General features: G+C 50.9%; 1 protein-coding gene across 4 annotated transcripts in view; it reads right to left on the bottom strand.

The window, feature by feature from the left end:
- Positions 1-17,782, bottom strand: part of MEGF11 (multiple EGF like domains 11) — a 259,064-nt gene that overhangs the window by 20,691 nt on the left and 220,591 nt on the right. For all 4 annotated transcript variants that reach the window (XM_064267379.1, XM_010598051.3, XM_064267380.1 and 1 more), the window contains exons 10-14: positions 13,943-14,063; positions 12,828-12,991; positions 11,483-11,585; positions 4,129-4,275; positions 3,615-3,749 (exon numbers count right to left, since the gene is read on the bottom strand). In XM_064267379.1, coding sequence (XP_064123449.1) covers positions 3,615-3,749; positions 4,129-4,275; positions 11,483-11,585; positions 12,828-12,991; positions 13,943-14,063 — 670 coding nt within the window. The remainder of the gene's footprint in view (positions 1-3,614; positions 3,750-4,128; positions 4,276-11,482; positions 11,586-12,827; positions 12,992-13,942; positions 14,064-17,782) is intronic.

Raw genomic sequence — 17,782 nt, 5'->3', positions numbered from 1 at the left:
CTGGGATAATGACTTCATTTCCTGGGCTCCTGCACAGCCGGGTATGGCCATATGACTACATTCCGGTCAATGGTAAGTAGAAACGTGTGTCCTTGTTTGCCCCTTTCTCTTTCTTGTTGGCTGAACTGTGGATAAGATGGCTGGAGCTCAAGCAGCCATCTCTCATCAGAGATCAAAGCCATGTGTCTGAGTGCCCAGCACAGTGCCTGACATACGACACACACTCAGGAAATGTTCCAAACTGCCCAAAATAGTCCCCAGGAGCAGCAACCTTCCAAAATGATGCTGATTCCTTCAAGTTTCTCTTAGTACAACACACTCCCCTCAAAGCCCAGTACTAGTCAGCCCTGCATGCCCAAGAGAGGCATCTTTGCATCCTTGCTATTGGGGAGAACTCCTTGAATCTCTGAGGCCTTCAGCTGGCAGAGCCATGTAGAGGATCATGGGAAGGCACTGATTCTTGAAAAGAATTTACCCCACACTGCCTCATATCTTCGACCCCCTCCCAGCAGGCGGTGGGCGCGCTTAGACTCCTGCACATGGTTAGTGGTTGAGCCAAATAAGAGTGCAGTGTACCAGGCTCTGCAGTCCAAAGCCTCCAGTTGGGGTCTTAGTTTTATTTCTGTATTCAACGAACACTTGTATGTCACTTATATATGCAACAAGCACTGTTCAAAAGGCTTCACAAATATTAGTCCACTTAACCTTGTAATCCTCTCATTACTGTATACTCTCCTTGTTATTAACTTATTATCACTCCCTGTTATTAGGTTTACAGGGCCCTGGTGGCGCAGTGCTGAAGAGCTTGGCTGTTAACCAAAAGGTTGGCGGTTCAAATCCACCAGCCGCTCCTTGGAAACCCTATGGGGAAGTTCTACTGTCTGATAGGGTTGCTATGAGTCAGAATTGACTCAGCAGCAACAAGTTTGGTTTTTGGTTTTATTAACTCTATAGGTGGGAAACTGAGGTACTGAGAGGTTATGTAATTTGCCCAAGGTCACAAAGCTTAGCAGTTCTGCCACTTACTGGCTAAGTACCTTTGAGCAAACCACACACCTCTCTCAGTCTCTGTTTCCTCAACTTTGAAATGGGAATGATGACCTCACCCACTGGCTTCGGACCACAGGTGATAGCTATCGGCAAGCTGGCTGATTAAAGGCCCTAAGCTCCCCCTGGCAAACACTTTAGCTCCCCCCAGGCAGGCCCAGGAGGATGACACAGTCCTTACCTGTTTGCAGCCTGGGCTCCAACTGCTTCAGCCCTGAAAGCAGGTGGCCTAGCATCCCCTCCCCTGCCTCTGGGGAGGTGCTTGGTTTAGGGACCCATCCCCCTGTCCTGGCCCTCTGTGGGGAGCCAGGTCTGCTCTGCATACCCCATAACCCCAAAGCCAACCCTGAGCTTCTCTAACAAGGTAGTCTTATCTTTGAAGTCTTCCTCACACAGGAGGCCAACAAATTCCCCCACAGAGCTGCTAATGCGATCACTCTAATACATTAATTGGTTGACTTCTTAGCTGAATCAAGAGTGAGGCAAAAAGAGGGGTGGCGGAGAGAAGGGGGTGGTTTGGTGAAAAGAAAACATCTGGTTATATTTAATCTATGTTTAATGATTCTGCATAAGCAGTATCTGTAATTTGTAACTCACTGGAAAACCAGTCATTAGAAAGTGTCAGTTCAATTTTTTACAAGGCTTGAGACTTAACCAGGGCAGTTGCCATTAATAGCAAACTGTATGAGATCTATATGTGGAAAATACTCATTAGGCCAGCGGGTGATAAATCAGACATCACAGGATCCGAGAGTTACCCCTTGGGCTGCTGAGGTCCTAATTGAGACCCACCCAGCCTATCTGTATTGACAGCTGGGTCTTTGATGTTTAGTAAGTAAACCTTGATGTGTCAGGTTATGATTAAACTGTCCTAGGAGGCCTGCAAGCAAATGAAACTCTCACATACATCTCCCTGGGGCTCAAACTTCTCATGACCTCAAAGCATCATGGAGGAAACTTTCCACTCATACATATTAACAGCCCACACATGGGGAAGAATGGCCCCGCTCAGGGGTGATTATTCATCAACAGCATGGATTCCTTTGGGAGGTAGTAAGTTCTCAGTCAGTGGAAGTATTTAAGGAGAGGCCAGATGAAATTCTTGTATAGATGACTTTGAAGGTGATTTTAGCTTCCTCTGTATGGTGCAGTGGTTAAGAGCTTGGCTGCTAACCAAAAGGTCAGCAGTTCAAATCCACTAGCCACTCCTTGGAAACCCTAGGGGGCAATTGAACTCTGTCCTACAAGGTCGCTATGAATTGGAATTAACTCAATGGCAATGGGTTGGGTTTGGTTTATATATACCAGTTGCCACAGAGTGGACTCTGACTCATGGCGACCCCATGTGTATCAGAATAGAACTGTGCTCCATGGCGTCTTCAGTGGCTGATTTTTCGGAAATAGATTATAGGCTTTTTTTCCAAGGTGCCTCTGGATGGACTCAAACCTCCAACCTTTAGGTGAGTAGCTGAGCCTTTTAACCATTTGCACCACCCAGGGACTTTGCTTTTAGCTCTATGTATCTTATTCTCAGAGCTTTTTGCTCCTTACAGGACAGAGTGCAAATTCTGCAACCTTGTGTTCAAAGCTGTTCCAAGGGCCCCAGCCTACCTTCTCAGCCCCTTTCCCATCCCCAGCCACCACATCCTTCAGCCATTCCCTACTGCTAGACAATAAATAGCATGGCCATGCCTCTGTGCTTTGCCCAGCCTGCTTCCTCTACCCCAATGCCTTTCTTCCTCTTCTACCTTTCAGATGAAGGCCCAGCTGAGTCCATAGCACCTTCCCCCAAATCCATATTGCCTCGGCCTAAGGAAGCCACAGATGGCAAATAAGCAGTGGGGTGCCGGAGCCAGCTCCTACCCACTTGCTGATTGTTAAATATTCAGGAATTTTGGCCAGTGGTTAAACCATTGGTAACTTGGAATTAGCCAGAATGGCAATATTTATATCATGGAAATTTGCAAATGCTACAAATCAGGGCTTCCCCACTCCCCACTACAAAGCTGGTTTAGCCACACACCAAATGCAAATAAGCTTGATGTCTCCTGTTGAGTGGTAGCAATGCCTGGAGATGGTGTTGAGAAGGATTCTGAGGTTGAGAAAGGAGAGGGTACCATGAGGGATTAGTGACGTTTGTCTAAGTTTGAGGCAGAAGGGCTGGGAAGTTGCCATCTCCAGCCAAAACCAGGACTTTCTCCTCCAAACTCCCAGTGTTTTTTGTCTTCACCACTTGGCCCAAATCACTTGGTGCCACTTCCTGCGTGGGTCTCTCCCATGCGTATCTCATTTTTCATCCATTTAGCATGGGCTTCGGAGTTAGAATTTCTCAGCTCTGCCACTTGCTAGCTGTGAGACCATGGACAAGTCATTTAACTTTCCTGAGCCTGTTTTTTGAATCGCATAATGGCTTGTCTCCCCCTACATGGTGCCCACTCCTCAGAAAGGTAGACCCAAGCCCTAACGGGGCGAGGAGCTCCTCTAAAAACAGTGTGATGGGAATCCTAAAGCCTTTCCCTTCCCTCCCAGGAGCCCTCACCTCCCTCATGCCTTCCCTGGAGCCATACCTTGGTTGCAGAGGGCTCCTGAGAACCCGGGGAGGCATTCACAGACACCGCTGACATGGTGGCAGGGCCCACTGCTGTGCACGCAGAGGGGGCATGGCTGGCCGCAGCCATGGCCGTAGAACCCAGGAGGGCAGACTGGGGGTGAAGGGAAGATGTGGTCAGTGGCCCAAAGGGCCCCACCCAGGCTGGCCACCCCTCAGGACCAGAGTGGGGATGAAGGAAGGCTCCTCAAAAGTGTGGGAGAGATACAATCTCCCTGCACTTTTGAGGGCCGTCCTTTCTGCAGGGAGGAGCTGTGGTCTGATTGTCCACTGAGGAGCTGGCCTGGCCGTGAACTCAGGGACAGGACACCAGAGAGGGGGAGAGAGGGGACTAGAGTGAAGGAAGAACTGGGGCTGAGCCCGAGAGTGCAGCCTCTCTCAGGTGCACACTCATGACTAGGACTAGTTCCAACTGGGAAGGGGTGGGGAGAATGTGCCATCAGAGGTCTGCAGGGTCGGGGGCACAGCCTTACTTCTCTGGCATAAGGGTCCCCGGAAGCCAGGGGCACACTCGCAGCTCCCATCCTCTGGGGAGCAGGAGCCGCCGTTCTCGCAGATGCAGGAGATGGAGCAGTTGGGGCCCCAGTGACCAGGTGGACACGTACTGTCGCAGCGGATGCCTGGAGGCCAGAGGCAGACTCAGGTCAGTGAGCAGAGAGGCAAGGGAGGAGGGAAGGCTGATGGGAAGGGGGTAAGTACAATGCAGTATGATGAGACAGAGGCAAGCATAGGGCACCTGGGCATGTAGACGAGAAACCCCACTATGGCTTGGCAGGTCAGGGAGGGCTTCTAGGAAGAGATGATGTCCAAACTGAGTACCAAGGGACAAGGAGGAGTTGGCCAAAGAAAGCCATATGTGCAAAGGGCAGGAGGCAGGAGAGAGGATCATGCCTTGAAAGAAGTTTTTTAAAAGTTTGGTGTGGTTGAAGCACAGTGCAAGTGGGGTGGCAAGAGGCGAGATTGTGGGCATAAGAAGGGACCAAATCAAGAAGGCCTTTGATATCTTAGCTGGGAGAAGCCAACTACAGGACAAGTGCGGGGTGCTGCACAGGCCGGGAGTGACCTACGCCCACCCTTGACAGCCAAGGAGCTACAGGTTCTCACTGGGTCCCACCCAAACAGCCCGGGGTAGGGAGGGCAATTTTCAGGGACCCAGAGAGTAGGCGGGGTCTCTCATCTCAGTGCATTTCAGATTGTCTTCACTGGCCCTCATTGCCACGTGGGTTTTCTATCATACATGCCCACATACGTACAATAGAAACCAACGCTTTGCAAAATGACATTTACCATTGTGTGTGTGATGCCCTCTGATGTTTTTCATGCACTATAATGTTTTCAATTTTGTTTAAAAAAAAAAAAATGCTATTTGTGATCCAGCAAATTGATTTAATGACCCTCAGTTTGACAAACAGAGGCCAATAGGGGAACAGGTAGAATTTCTCAACGAGAAAGAAAAGCAGGAAAAAAAAAAAAAGACAAAACCATAGTCTTTTGGAGCTCAGGAGGAGGAAATGTGTTGGGGTGATTACAGCCCAAAGGCTAAGAAGGGATTTAAAGAGGCCTGTTTTTTTTTTTTTTTTTTGAGGTGGGGTTTTCTCCCAGGCAGAAAGGCTTCCGGTCTGCCATGCGTTAGGTGAATGGAACACGTGGGCCCCAGGAGATCAGCTCAGTTTTGGAAGGAGAATATCAGAGGCTCAGAGAGGAGTAGCATTAGTTTAGAAATCACACCAGCCTTGTTATACTGACAGGGATTGTGAGAAAGAAAGAAAGGGGAGGGAAGACCCTGGGACCCAGTGAACAGAGCCAGCCCTACCAGCAGAAGGGGAGCAGAGGGACCAATTTAGAGGCAGGCTAGAATCATACCACAAGCCCACCCAGGCCAGCGGGGAAGGGGAGGGAGGGCGGAGCAGCTGGGGAGAGGTGGAGAGGGTGGGGGTGCACCAGACTTATCTGTCCTTCAGTCCTGCCAACCCCGCCCACCAATGCTGCACTGGACCCAAGTGCCTCCTTCCCTGAGACATCTCAACTTTGCAGCAGGGTAGGGGGCTTCAGATGCCATTCTCTGGGTGGATAGGAAGGGGCATCCCCCCAGGGTATGGGATCCTTTCCCAGGGGAACCTGGCAGCCACATTTTCCCCTTGGAAGGCGATCTTTCCCGTGGGCTTTCAGGTTCACAAGCAGTGAGCCCTGGACAAGCAGCCTGGAAGGGGTCCCAGGGAAGGGCAAGCCACACAGCTGTTCTCAGCTCTGGATACATCCTCCAGTTTTCATGATCTGCCCCAAGGAGCTCTTTTGCCTGTAGCTGTTGAGAACCCCAGGACTGCTGTTCCTTGGGAGGTACGGTGGACTAAGGCGGAGCTTCGCTGTCCGAGAAGGGGCCTTTAAGCCCACCTTTCCATCAAATGCTGGTGTAGGCTGACCCAGGCACGGGGATCCCACTGATACACTGCTCCTTTAACAACTAGATGTGATTAATAAAATGCACATAAAAGCATCACTGAACTCGCGGCTATGTGTTGCTGTTGTGTCTTCCCCAGTCAATGGATGTTAAAGAGGCACAGAGAGCTGGTTTAGCAGAGCTCTCAGACTTCGCTCCTGTCAGCTGCAGCAGCTTCATGGCCAGGAGTGGCCCATCCTCTCTAGGCCCCCAGCTCCCCAGGGGCCCTGGTGTTGCCAGTCAACGGGTGGGGCTTCCACTTATTCATGCTGTCTTATGTCTGAGTCCATAAGTACAGCTACTGTCATGAATGGGATCCTGAAACTGTTTTCATGTCAAAAAGGTGGTCGCCTTGGAGCTGAGAACCACAGGTGTGAGGCTTTCTGCTGAGACAGCAGGTGGCTGCCAGGCTTTGCTGGGCTCCGGGGTTTGGCAGTGTTATATTCTGGGCCTGGTTCTGTGGCAGTGGGCTCGTGTTTGAGGTTCTTACGTGCCCTAAGAGCTCCCTGGAACTTAAGACATTGGGACCTAAGCGAGGAGAGGGGTCAGGGGTTTCCTTGTGTGGGGCGTGTGCTGGACTGGACTGTCTCAGTTTTAAAGGGGACAGGCTGGCCCTGGGGGGAAGCTCCCCAAGTATAGCTCCTAAAGAAGGAACATGGTTTCATCAGATGCCTTTTCCAGGCCCCAGTTTTTCCCATAGTTGGATGGGGATAATAATCTCCCTTAGAGGTCCCTTCCCTTCGTGCCCCTAGAGAATCCCCCTGCTTTATTTTCAGGACCCCCCCGCCCCCCCACATCTATACTGGCAGATAAAGCTAGGTTAAGGATCCGTATATTGTGACCAAGTTCACGCCTTTTCCACCAGACCTAAGATCCAACTGGAGGTGGGAGTGTGGAGAGGGAAAGAAGTAAAGACCAAAAGAAGAAAGCAAAGGAGGGAAGGAAAAGGGGGAGGAGGGAGACAAGAAACAGAAGGAAGGAGAGAAAAGAAACAGGGATAGGGGGATGTAGCTGAGGTTACAGGAACGTTCTCTGTAAAGCCCACTTTAAAGTTAATTAGACACTGATTTCATTGTATTTCTAGCGATTAATTTACTGATGCTGTAAATTAATTACTGATGCTGTTATGTCCTGTGCTTTGGAGCCAACAAAGTTGTCCAAAACCACATGATTTACAGAGTCAGAACGTGCTGGAAGCCAGCCTGTACCCCTCCTGTCCAAGGAGCATCCAAGTCCCATCCCTTCCCTGATCCTTATTAAGGTGAGCCTGGGCTGGACTGAGGTCTGTTTGGAGAAGAGAAAGGGCCAGTCTTGCGTAGGCATCTGCCAAAGCTCTGGAAGGAAGAGCTGGCACAGTGCAAAAACCAGATGCTGTCAAGTCGACTGCGACCCTATGTGTGCAGAGTAGAACTGCACTCCATAGGATTTTTATGGGTGTGACCTTTCAGAAGCAGATCACCAGGCCTTCTTCTGAGGTTCCTCTGGGTGGGTTTGAACCGCCAGCCTTTCAGTTAATAGTCAAGCGCTTAATTGTTTGTGTGACCCAGGAACTTCACGATACAGTGCAAGAGGCCTCCAAAGTCAGGCTGTCCAGCCTTGAGCCTCTGGGAGTCCTCCCAGCTGGGGGGCAGCCCCAATCCTCCCCTCTAAGAAGCTTAACCGTGTCCCCAAGCCCTGGTTTCTGTGCCCTTGCTGGCACAGGGCCTACAGGAGCTCAGCACATCCCTCAGGTCCTTTTAGGGCCTTCCTTCTCCAGAAAGCCTTCCTGGATGTCTGCCCAGGGATTCAGGAATCTATGTGATAGTCAGTGGCACATAGCCTTGTCCCTACCTGTCTCCTGCATACAAGTCCTCTCACCTCTACCAACAATTTGAAGAAAAGGACCATGGCTCACTGACACTTCTGACCCTGCTTTTCTAGGTGCTCCTCAAGGTCAGGGATGCCACCTCGGTCACCTTTGCATCTCCAGTGCCCAGCACAGTGTTTGGCACGCGGTAGGTGCTCAGAGACTGTTGCTGTTGGATTTTTGGCATTCACTGCTGGGCCAAGTATATCTGTTGCCCTCAAGTCTATTCTGACTCATAGCGACCCTACAGAACAGACTAGAACTGCCCCATAGGGTTTCCAAGGCTGTAAATCTTTACAGAAGCAGACTGCCACATCTTTCTCCTGCAGTGCAGCTAGTGGGTTCAAACCACAGACCTTTTGGTTAGCAGCCAACTGCTTAATGACTGCGCCCCTTGGGCTCCTTGGCCGAGTACATGGTAGCTGCCAAATAAAGACTTGGTGATTGCTGAGTCAGTAAATCCTGGTTGAATGAATAAATAGCTCCCCCTTAAAATGCAATCCTGTCCCTTTCACCCTGTTGACACTAATGTCTGGGACCTCAAGCAACTATTTCTCTCCTCTACAGCATGAAGAAGTTAGGGCAGATAATCTTAAAGGTCTCCTCCACTTCAAGGGGAAAAACCATATGTGGCTATAGGCCAACTTCCTTCAATTTATTTCATTAAGCATTTAATGGGCACCTACTGTATGCAGGGCAAGATGAATAAGACGTGAAGCCATGGCCCATGGCAGGGGTGGGGATAAGACACTCAAAACTTAGGGCAGAGCAAAACCCACATTGACTAAGGCATGATCAATGTGCCAGGGGCTGAGAAGTCAGGGCCAGTGGGGAGAACTCATGGAGCGGGAAGCTCAGTCCTGTATACCCCGCCTTCCTCTCCACCCCTCCTTAGTCCCCTTCTGCAAGACAAACTTCAGGATATCAATCACTTCTTTGAAATGACTTCAAGACCACGTTTGGGGAAATTAGCTTTAGAACAGCAGAGGCCTTGCTGAAAGGTTGTCCATCAAAGACAGAATTTTTAAGCACCAGATGTCATTAAAATCTTACCTGCTCACTTGAAATTAAGGTAAGAAAAAACTGAAATGGATTCCTGTTTGGCTCCAACTAAGAGTCTACGATGCCGGTGACAGGGTAGAGGGAGCCAGGCAGGGCAGGGAAACTGGTGAGAGACGCCACAAAGGAAGCAGTGCTCCTGGCCCTCGGCTGCTCAGAACATTCTGGTTGTAAACAGAGCCTGCACACTGACCTGGTGTCAACTATTTATCTGAGAACCTGCACTGCCAGAAACAGCTGTGTGCCCTTCTCCCCTCTCTGCCTTGTCGTCTGCCACCTTGGGACTGGCTAGCAGGTTCCTTCACGTAAGATGTAATTATTAAGCACTTACTGTATTCATAGGAAGGAGCCCTGGTGGCACAGTGGATAAGTGCTTGGCTGCTAACTGAAAGGTCAGGGGTTTGAATCCACCAGCTGCTCTGCAGGAGAAAGGTGTGGCAGTCTGCTTCCATAAAGATTTACAGCCTCGGAAATCCTATGGGGCAGTTCCACTCTGTCCAATAGGGTCGCTATGAGTCAGAATCGACTTAAAGGCAATGGGTTTGGTTTTAGTTTTTTTGTATTTGTGGCTTATTTTTTGAGCACTCCCTATGTGCCAGGCACTGTTAGCACTTTAGAGGTATGAACTCATTTAAAATTCAAAATGACCCTGTAGTCATGAGGGTTATAATTACCTGAATTTTACCAAAGAGAACTCAGCCCTGAGAGGTTGAGGGACTTGCTTGGCTCTGTTCCTGACCTCTTAAACCACTGTGCCTTCTGCATCTCAGTGTGCTGCAGGCAGTGAACAAGGCAGGTGGAGTCCCTGTCTGCATGGTTACTCAAATCAGAGTTCAATGACAATTGTGGTAAGTGCTACAGAAGGAAAAGTGTAGGACATTTCGAGAATTAATAAAAGGGAGCTCTGAACATAGCCTGGGTGGAGGGTTGAGGGAGTGGCAGAGTAACGGGCACAGAGCCTTCCCCGAGGAGCACTGTTCCAGGTGGAACCTGATGGATGAGAAGGATTGATCAGGGACGGGAAGGGGAAAGAGTGATCCAGGCCGAGAGATGGCACATACAAAGACCAGGAGGCCAGAAGGTGGTTGGCTCCCTGAAGAACTGAACTTTGGGCTGGGTGGCTGGAGTGGAGTGAGTGACAGGGAGGGGGTTCTGGGTGAGGTGGAAGAGCTGGGCAGGGCCAGGTCGTGTGGGGCTCTGGGCCATGGTAAGGATTTTGGATTTTATATAAGGGCCGTGGGAACCCATCGAGGGATCCTGAGCAGGGACTGATGTGAACAGGTCTGGGTTTTACAAAGTTTACTTTGGCTACCATGTGCAGAATGGATGTAGCTGGGCCTGGAGACAAACTAGGAGGCCGGGCAGTGCCAGATGAGAGACACACAGTGCCCCAAGGTGGCAGCATCCCACCAAGGTGGCAGCATCCCACCAAGGTGGCAGCAGTGGGAGTGGGGTGGGGTGGTCAGATTCACCATGTATTTAGGAGGTAGACAAGACAGATATAAGGGACCAGGAGTCTAAGCCAGGGCTAAGCAGAAAGTTCCTTGCCCTGCCCCTAATATCCTCTGCAAATACAGAAGGAGCACCTATACCCACCACCTGCTAGGCTTTGTCTGATTTTTCATGGGTGTGTCCCTAGCCCCTAGAATGGATTCTCCACAGAATAGATGTTTGTTATGGATTGAATTGTGTCCCCCAAAATATGTGTTGTAAATCCTAACCCCTATACCTGTGGTTAAGGAGCCCTGGTGATGCAGTGGTTAAAGCGGTCAGCTGCTAACCAAAAGGTCAGTGGTTCGAACCCCCTAGCCACTCCGTGGGAGAAAGATGTGGCAGTCTGCTTCTGTAAAGATTTACAGCCTTGGAAACCATATGGGGCAGTTCTACTCTGTCCTACAGGGTTGCTATGAGTCAGAATCAACTCGAGGGCAGTGAGTTTGTTTTTTTTTTTTTCTGGTTATAATACCATTTGGGAATGGGTTGTCTTTGTTATGTTTATGAGGCAGTATTAGTGTAGGGTGTATCTTGAGTCAATCTCTTTTGAGATGGAAAAGGAGCAGATGAAGGAAGCTGAGTTAGGGGAAGATAGATGAGATATCACATGAAGATCACCACGGAGCCAAGGAACAAGGACCTTCCCCCAGAGTCAGCAGAGAAAGAAAGTCTTCCCCTAGAGCCGGCACTCTGAATTCTGACTTCTAGCCTCCTTAACGGTGAGAAAATAAATTTCTGTTTGTTAAAGCTTATGGTATTTCTGTCACAGCAGCACTAGAGAGCTAAGTCAATGTTCAATAAATAGTTGTTTGCTTGAATTGAAGGGAATGAGGAAACAAGGCCCAGAGGGGATAAAGGGAAAGGCACATATTTTGGGAGCAGGAAGAATAGCTAGTGAAGGAGGAGGTGAAAGAGCAGTCCAGAGAGGTAGAAGACTGTTAAGAACCCAGTTTCACAGGGACCTGGGTGGTGGTGGGACCGAGGAGGTTACCTGTCCATCCGGCCAGGCAGCAGCAGTGGCCTGTGACAGGATCACAGCCGTCGGCGTGGCTGCAGTCACAGTGCTCACTGCAGTTCAGCCCAAATGTGCCGTCCTGTGGAGAGGAGGGGGAAGAGAGAAACCATCAGGCCTGGACCCCCAGAGGTTCACACACTTCTGCTGGATCTAGATGCCAAAACTGAGCCACAGCCTCCACAGGGACACAGAGTCTAGGGCTGGGGCAGAGTGGGTACACTCTGTGTAACTGCGGATCAACACAGTTATGAATTCTTTGGCTACATTAACAAGAGTATGAGGTTTAGAGGGAGGGAGGTGATAGTCCTGCCCTACTTCTGGACGGTCAAGCTTGGAGGGCTGTAATGACCATCAGCTAAAATGCAAATGAGAAAGCACTTTGCAAACCGTAACACATCACTCATATGTGAAGAGTGGCTATGATTTATTCTGTTTACTGGGGAAGATGTTTCAAACAACATGTGCTGCATGCCCATCAGGTATCAAGAGCCTTATATACATCGTGTCTCTTGATCCTCACAACAACCCTATGAGATGGCTCCATTCTATTCCCACTTTAAAGATGAGAAAACAGGGTGAGAGGTGAAATAACACGCCCAAGGCAGCAGAGGATGTAGCAAAGACTGGATTTGAACTCAGGACTGTAGGACTCCAAAGCCCTTGCTTATTCAAGGATATCACATCAGCTGGTTTACCTTATTTGTATCTTAGACTACGATCTGGTGATTAGATCTGGGTGGTCATTGGTAGATAGGGGTTTAGTCCCCTTTCAGCCCCAATATAAATTATAGACTGCTGGGACCAGAAGGAAGCTTAGACATTATTTGTGAAAGAATGGCATCTCTGATGGATTAGTGAGGGCTGCCCCTAAGCACTGTGCTTAGAAGTTTTCTGAAGCTGTGTTTGAGCTCAGGTGAGTGCCAAAGTCAATAAATAACATTGACCACAGCAGTGAGGGGAAAGCGATGCCACGCACATCTACCAAGTGTTTTAGAAATGAGAAGGCTGAGGCTTGAATCCAAGTGTCCCACCATGCAGGCTTCTCTGTGCACCTCCATGGACAAAATGGCCACAGGTAAAGGGCACGAGGAGATGCTGGCCCACTCTGTCCCTCTCCGCTTCTGCTAGCATCTGCCCACTCTCTGGCCTTGGCACTCACTGGGCAGGGTAGGCTGCAGGTGTCTTGCAGCCAGCTGGGGACACAGGCGCTCACCGGCCAGGGCAGGCTGCGGGTGTCTCCCAGCCAGCCAGGCACACAGGCACTCACTGGGCAGAGTGGGCCGCAGGTGTCTCACAGCCAGTTGGGGGTACAGGCACTCACCGGGCAGGGCAGGCCACAGGTGTCTCCCAGCCAGCCGGGGGCGCAAGAGCAGGCGCCGTCCGCAGGACTGCAGGCTGCCCCGTTGGCACAGGTGCAGCTCTCGTTGCAGTTCAGGCCCCATGTCCCGCTGGGACATGGCAGGGTACAGTCGAGACCCTGCCATCCTGTGGGGAGGGAAAGAGGCTGTCACCTCTCCATCCAGGGCCAGGGCAGCTTCCTGCCCACCTCCCCTGGCTCTATAATGGAAAAAACACCCAAACCACCACTTCTCTCATGGCTGGGTTAGAACTCGCATCCACACAGAGTTGGCTCGGTTACAGCATGCTGCTGCAAGAGCTGGGGCTTGCGCCCAGGGCTTCTGCCCCTGATTCTCACTGTTTGTGCTGTAGGGCAATGGTCCCACCTGGGATGAGGAGCCAGCTACAATGGGGAGCACTGTCTGCCCAGGGTGGAAGTTGGCAGCTTAACTCAATGTCCTTTGCTGGTGAGGCAGGCTAACTGCACATTCTGAGCCTGGTCATTTGCCTGTGCGCTCTCAGATCCATCTCCCCCTTCCTTGCTCGGTTCCGTGTCTCAGAGAGCTGGATATCTCAGGATCCCCTGTCAGCTGGCTCCCAGGCAGGTTTACCAGTGGGAGACTTGGCCCACAGACTAGAGGGCAGGAGCAGGAGAGAGACCAGGTATCCCCTCTCCTGTGTCTCCACCTGGGGCAGTGCCTCCTAGGTTCCAACACAGCCACACAGCCCCTCTGTCCATCTCCCCCTCCTGCTGGGTGGCCCTCACTTCCAGGCTCTGGGAGCCCCTCCTCTTCCCTGTGTCCCTCCAACCCCAGGAGCGCAGCAACTTCTCCCACAGTTGCTAATCTGCATGTGGCTCATCTTCCTCTTGTGCTCCTTCAGCTCTTCTAACGCCCTTGTAACAAATCCCCCTTATTAACTGCTTACTGTTGAAGTTCCTGCATGGGTTCTGTTCTGTGGCTGGAACCTGACTAATACAGGCTCCCTGGCCCTGCAAGTGGGTGGTGGAGCAGGATCAGCCCAGACCCCTCAGCTGGCAGCTCACCTGGACAGTGTATACATATATGGAGGATGGGATTGGGAAAGAAGACACATTACCTTCCTTGCAGATACAGGAGCCATCTACTGGGGAGCAGGTGCCATCGTTGCTACAGCTACAGACGGATGAACAATTGGGGCCATAGGTCCCTGCCGCACAGGGCACCGCGCAGACCTCTCCCTGGAAGGGAGAGGGTGCACTTTGAGTCAGAGCTTGTCCCATGGTGACTGGCTGTGGTAAATAGGATAACGATCCCCTAAGATGTTCATGCTCTACACTCCGGAACCTGTGACTATGTTGCTCACATGGCAAGAGGGGCTTGCTGATGTGATTAAGGGCTTTGAGATGGGGAGATCATCTAGGATTATCCAGGGGACAAAATCTAATCACATGAGTGGTGGAAGAAGGTAGGTCAAAGAGATGCACCATGAGAAGGGCTCCATATACTGGTGCTGACTTTGATGATGGAGGATGGGGCCACAGGCCAAGAATGCAGCAGCTTCTAGAAGTTGGGAATGACCCTTATTTTACAGCCAGCAAGAAATGGGACCTCAGTCCTACAACCACAAGGAACTAAATTCTGCTAACAACCTGAATGAGCAGGAAAAAGACTTGCCCCCAGCGCCTCCAGAAGGCACCTTGGTTTTAGTCTGGCAGGAACCATGTCAGACTTCTCACCTGCAGAACCTGAGCTGATACATTTGGGTTGTTTCACAGTGGCCCTCACCAGGTGGACAGGGAAGGAGAGTCAAGCCTTCAGACACAGCTTTAGGTGGGCAAAGCCCCCAGGGAACTTTACCTCCAGTCTGTATTAGATCACAGGAGTACAGAACTTAACTCTTTGCTTCCCGATTTTATTTGATTCTCACCACCAACTCCATGAGACAGATAATATATCCTAGCTCCATTTACCTGAGCCTCAGAGAAGTTTATTGTAAGTAATAATTAAAAAAACAAACAAACAAAAAACCCTGTTGCCATCAAATGGATTCTAACTCATAGCAACCCTGAGGACAGAGTAGAACTGCACCATAGGGTTTCCAAGGAGTGGCTGGTGGATTCGAACTTCCAGCCTTTTGGTTAGCAGCCGAGCTCTTAACCCCTGTGCCACCAGGGCCCCAATAACATGTAATAGCTAATGCTTCCTGAGCGCTTTCTCAGCATCAGGCACCATGCACTTAAGCCTCCCAACACTCAGGAGATAGAAACTATTGCCTGAGCACAATTTTCACGTAACAGATAAGGAAAACTGATGCCTAGAGAAGTTAGGTAACTCACCCAAGGTCAGAGAGCTAAAAATGATTCATTTCTACTTGAACCCAGGCTGGTTGCTTTATCATTATGTTACCAGGTACCATAAACCTGTTTCCCCGGAAAGTATTCTCTGAGATGGAGATTACTGAGCTGTTGAGAACAACTCCTATGAGGGTTAGGGGAAGCAGGACAGGGCAGAGGGGGAGGTCGAACTGAGGTGCAGTTATAACAAAGTCCTCAGCACATCTGCCCGACACCTCTGGAGCTGGGATGGCCCTTAGAGTTGTCCCACCTGGGGGCAAGGGAGGAGAGGGCCTTTATATCACGCCCCCCCCATCACTGCATAACTTCTGCCCTGGGAAAAGGGGGCATGGCTTAGGTGAGTCAGCTCTCTCTGACTGAGGCAATTTCTGGGGAGGGACTCAGCCAGGAGCCACTAGCCTTCCTGCACCTGGTAGAACAGGAGCCTCAGTCTTGAAGGGTGGGCCTGGGGGCCCACTACAGTGTTCACTACACCAGGCCTCCATGGGTGTGGCTATTAGCTCCAGTAAGGACTTCTGGCTGGGGGCAAGTCACCAGGGCAGGTGGCACCAGATGGGGGCTTCAGAGGCCTTGAGGGGTGGGAGCATTCAGTTAGTAAGAGAAGAGGCAGGTCAAGGCAACCCAGGTGAGAAGGGTGGTGTGGACAAGGGTGAGGGGAAGTGTGAGAACTGGGAATGTTCTAGGGGCAGCTGAAGGGAGGGATTTGTGTAGGGAGGAGTGAGGGAGATATTTAAAGGGGGATCTGGGAGCCTTGAACGCCAGGTTTCCCTCCCTGCGTCCCTCAGAATGTGCCTTCCTCACTCAGGAACCCACGCTGAGGCTGTTGCTCTGATACACTGGTCGCTGGATGCCAAACTCCCACTGTCTGCCCTCGGGGGGCAGCTGGTCTGCAGTGCCCTGGCAGCTCCTCAGGCCTGACACCTGGGCTCACTGTGGGGATCCCGCCACAGAGGAGAGCGTGGGCCAGGAGACCAGTGACACAGGATCAGTTACCGCACCCCTCAGGCTCAGTCCCAGCACCTGTAAAACCCCAGGCTCAGAGTAGAACAGCTCACCTCTCGACACTAAGGGCTCCAGGCAGCTGGCTTCACCCCCATTTAGGCCACAGAGAGACCTGAGGATGTGGCCCTTGGCAAAGTGAAGGCTTCTTGCCAGCCCTTTTCTCCCGTCAGGGAGGAGGGCCTGGGAGGGTGGGCCCGCCCTTCATCAGAAGGCCCGAGGTTCCTACTCTCCCCTGCCAGTACCCACAGCAAGCCCTGGCCAGCTGGAGCCTGTCAGCTTTCCCATTACCCAGAAAACTCTAATTTCTCCAGGACTATAAATAGCCCATAAGAACGCACTTGAGCTCTGAGGGCCTTGGCCCGGATGCAAATCGCGGGGACAGTTGATGCTTTTCTCTGCATGGGCTTGCTTTAAGAGAAAAGGCAACGTAGCTCTCCAGGCATCCTTATTAGTGTCCCCAACCCTGTTCCCCAGGGAGGCCTCAAGGGGTCTGTAAGCCCAGCCGTGGGTCTGCTGACGGGACTCAGAGATAGCTCCCCACCCTGTCCCTGCTCCAGGGGGCAAGAGGCAGAGCGCTAGCCTGAAAGGTCAGCTCCCTGGAAAGCAGTGCCAGCCCACCGTTTTCTCCCAGTGAAGCCCATGCAGGGATGTGGACTATTGGCTTGGGCTTCCCCGTGGCTCTGGGAGGCCGCCGAGCTAACAGAATTTTCTGCTTCCCAGAGAAGGAAATAGGGTCGCTATGAGATGGAATCCACTTGATGGCAATGGGTATGGTTCAGGTACCAAAGAAGGAAACAGAGACTCAGAGTTGGCAGTGACTTATCCAGGGCTCCTTGGTGTGTCAGGAGCCCTGGTGGTTCAGTGGTTAAAGTGCTCAGCTGCTAACCAAAAGATTGATGGTTTGAACCCACCAGCTGCTCCACAGGAGAAAGATGTGGCAGTCTGCTTTTGCAAAGATTTACAATCTTGGAAGCCCTATGGGGTAATTCTACCTGTCCTATAGGGTCACTATGAGTTGGTATCGACTTGATGACAGTGGGTTTGGTTTGGTTTGGGTTGGTATGTTAATTGGCAATGAAGGGGATGGGGGAAGAACCAGCTCTCCCTTTGAGAAAGGTGGCAGAGCCATGTGCTAGGGGACAGACTGTGGTGCCATACTGCTTCTACCACTTGCTGTCTGCATGATCTTGGGGCCTCTGTGCCTCAGTTCCTGCATCTGTAAAATGGGAATAGTAGCATACCTATTATTGTTACTAGCATACCATATCTCAAAGGAATGTTAAAAGGATTAAATGATTTATTATATGTGAAACACTTAGAACAGTGCCTGGCAACTAGAAAGCATGATCAAAGTGATTATTACTATAGAGAAAGAGCATCTCTTATGAAGAGAATATGCAAAACCCTCCGAAGTTTAAGCAGAAAGAAGTTCCTGAGGAGGGATCCATCTCTCACTCAACAAATACCAGGCCCTGTGGAGAAAGGAAGGAGTGTGATGGTGCAGGGGTTAAACTGAAAGGTCATTGCTTTGAACCCACCAGCCACTCCGCTGGAGAAAGATGGAACAATCCGCTTCTGTAGATTTACAGCCTTGGAAACCC

This window comes from Loxodonta africana, chromosome 13, assembly GCF_030014295.1.
Source record: "Loxodonta africana isolate mLoxAfr1 chromosome 13, mLoxAfr1.hap2, whole genome shotgun sequence".
Taxonomy (NCBI): domain Eukaryota; kingdom Metazoa; phylum Chordata; class Mammalia; order Proboscidea; family Elephantidae; genus Loxodonta; species Loxodonta africana.
This window is presented reverse-complemented; position numbering and strand designations above follow the sequence as displayed.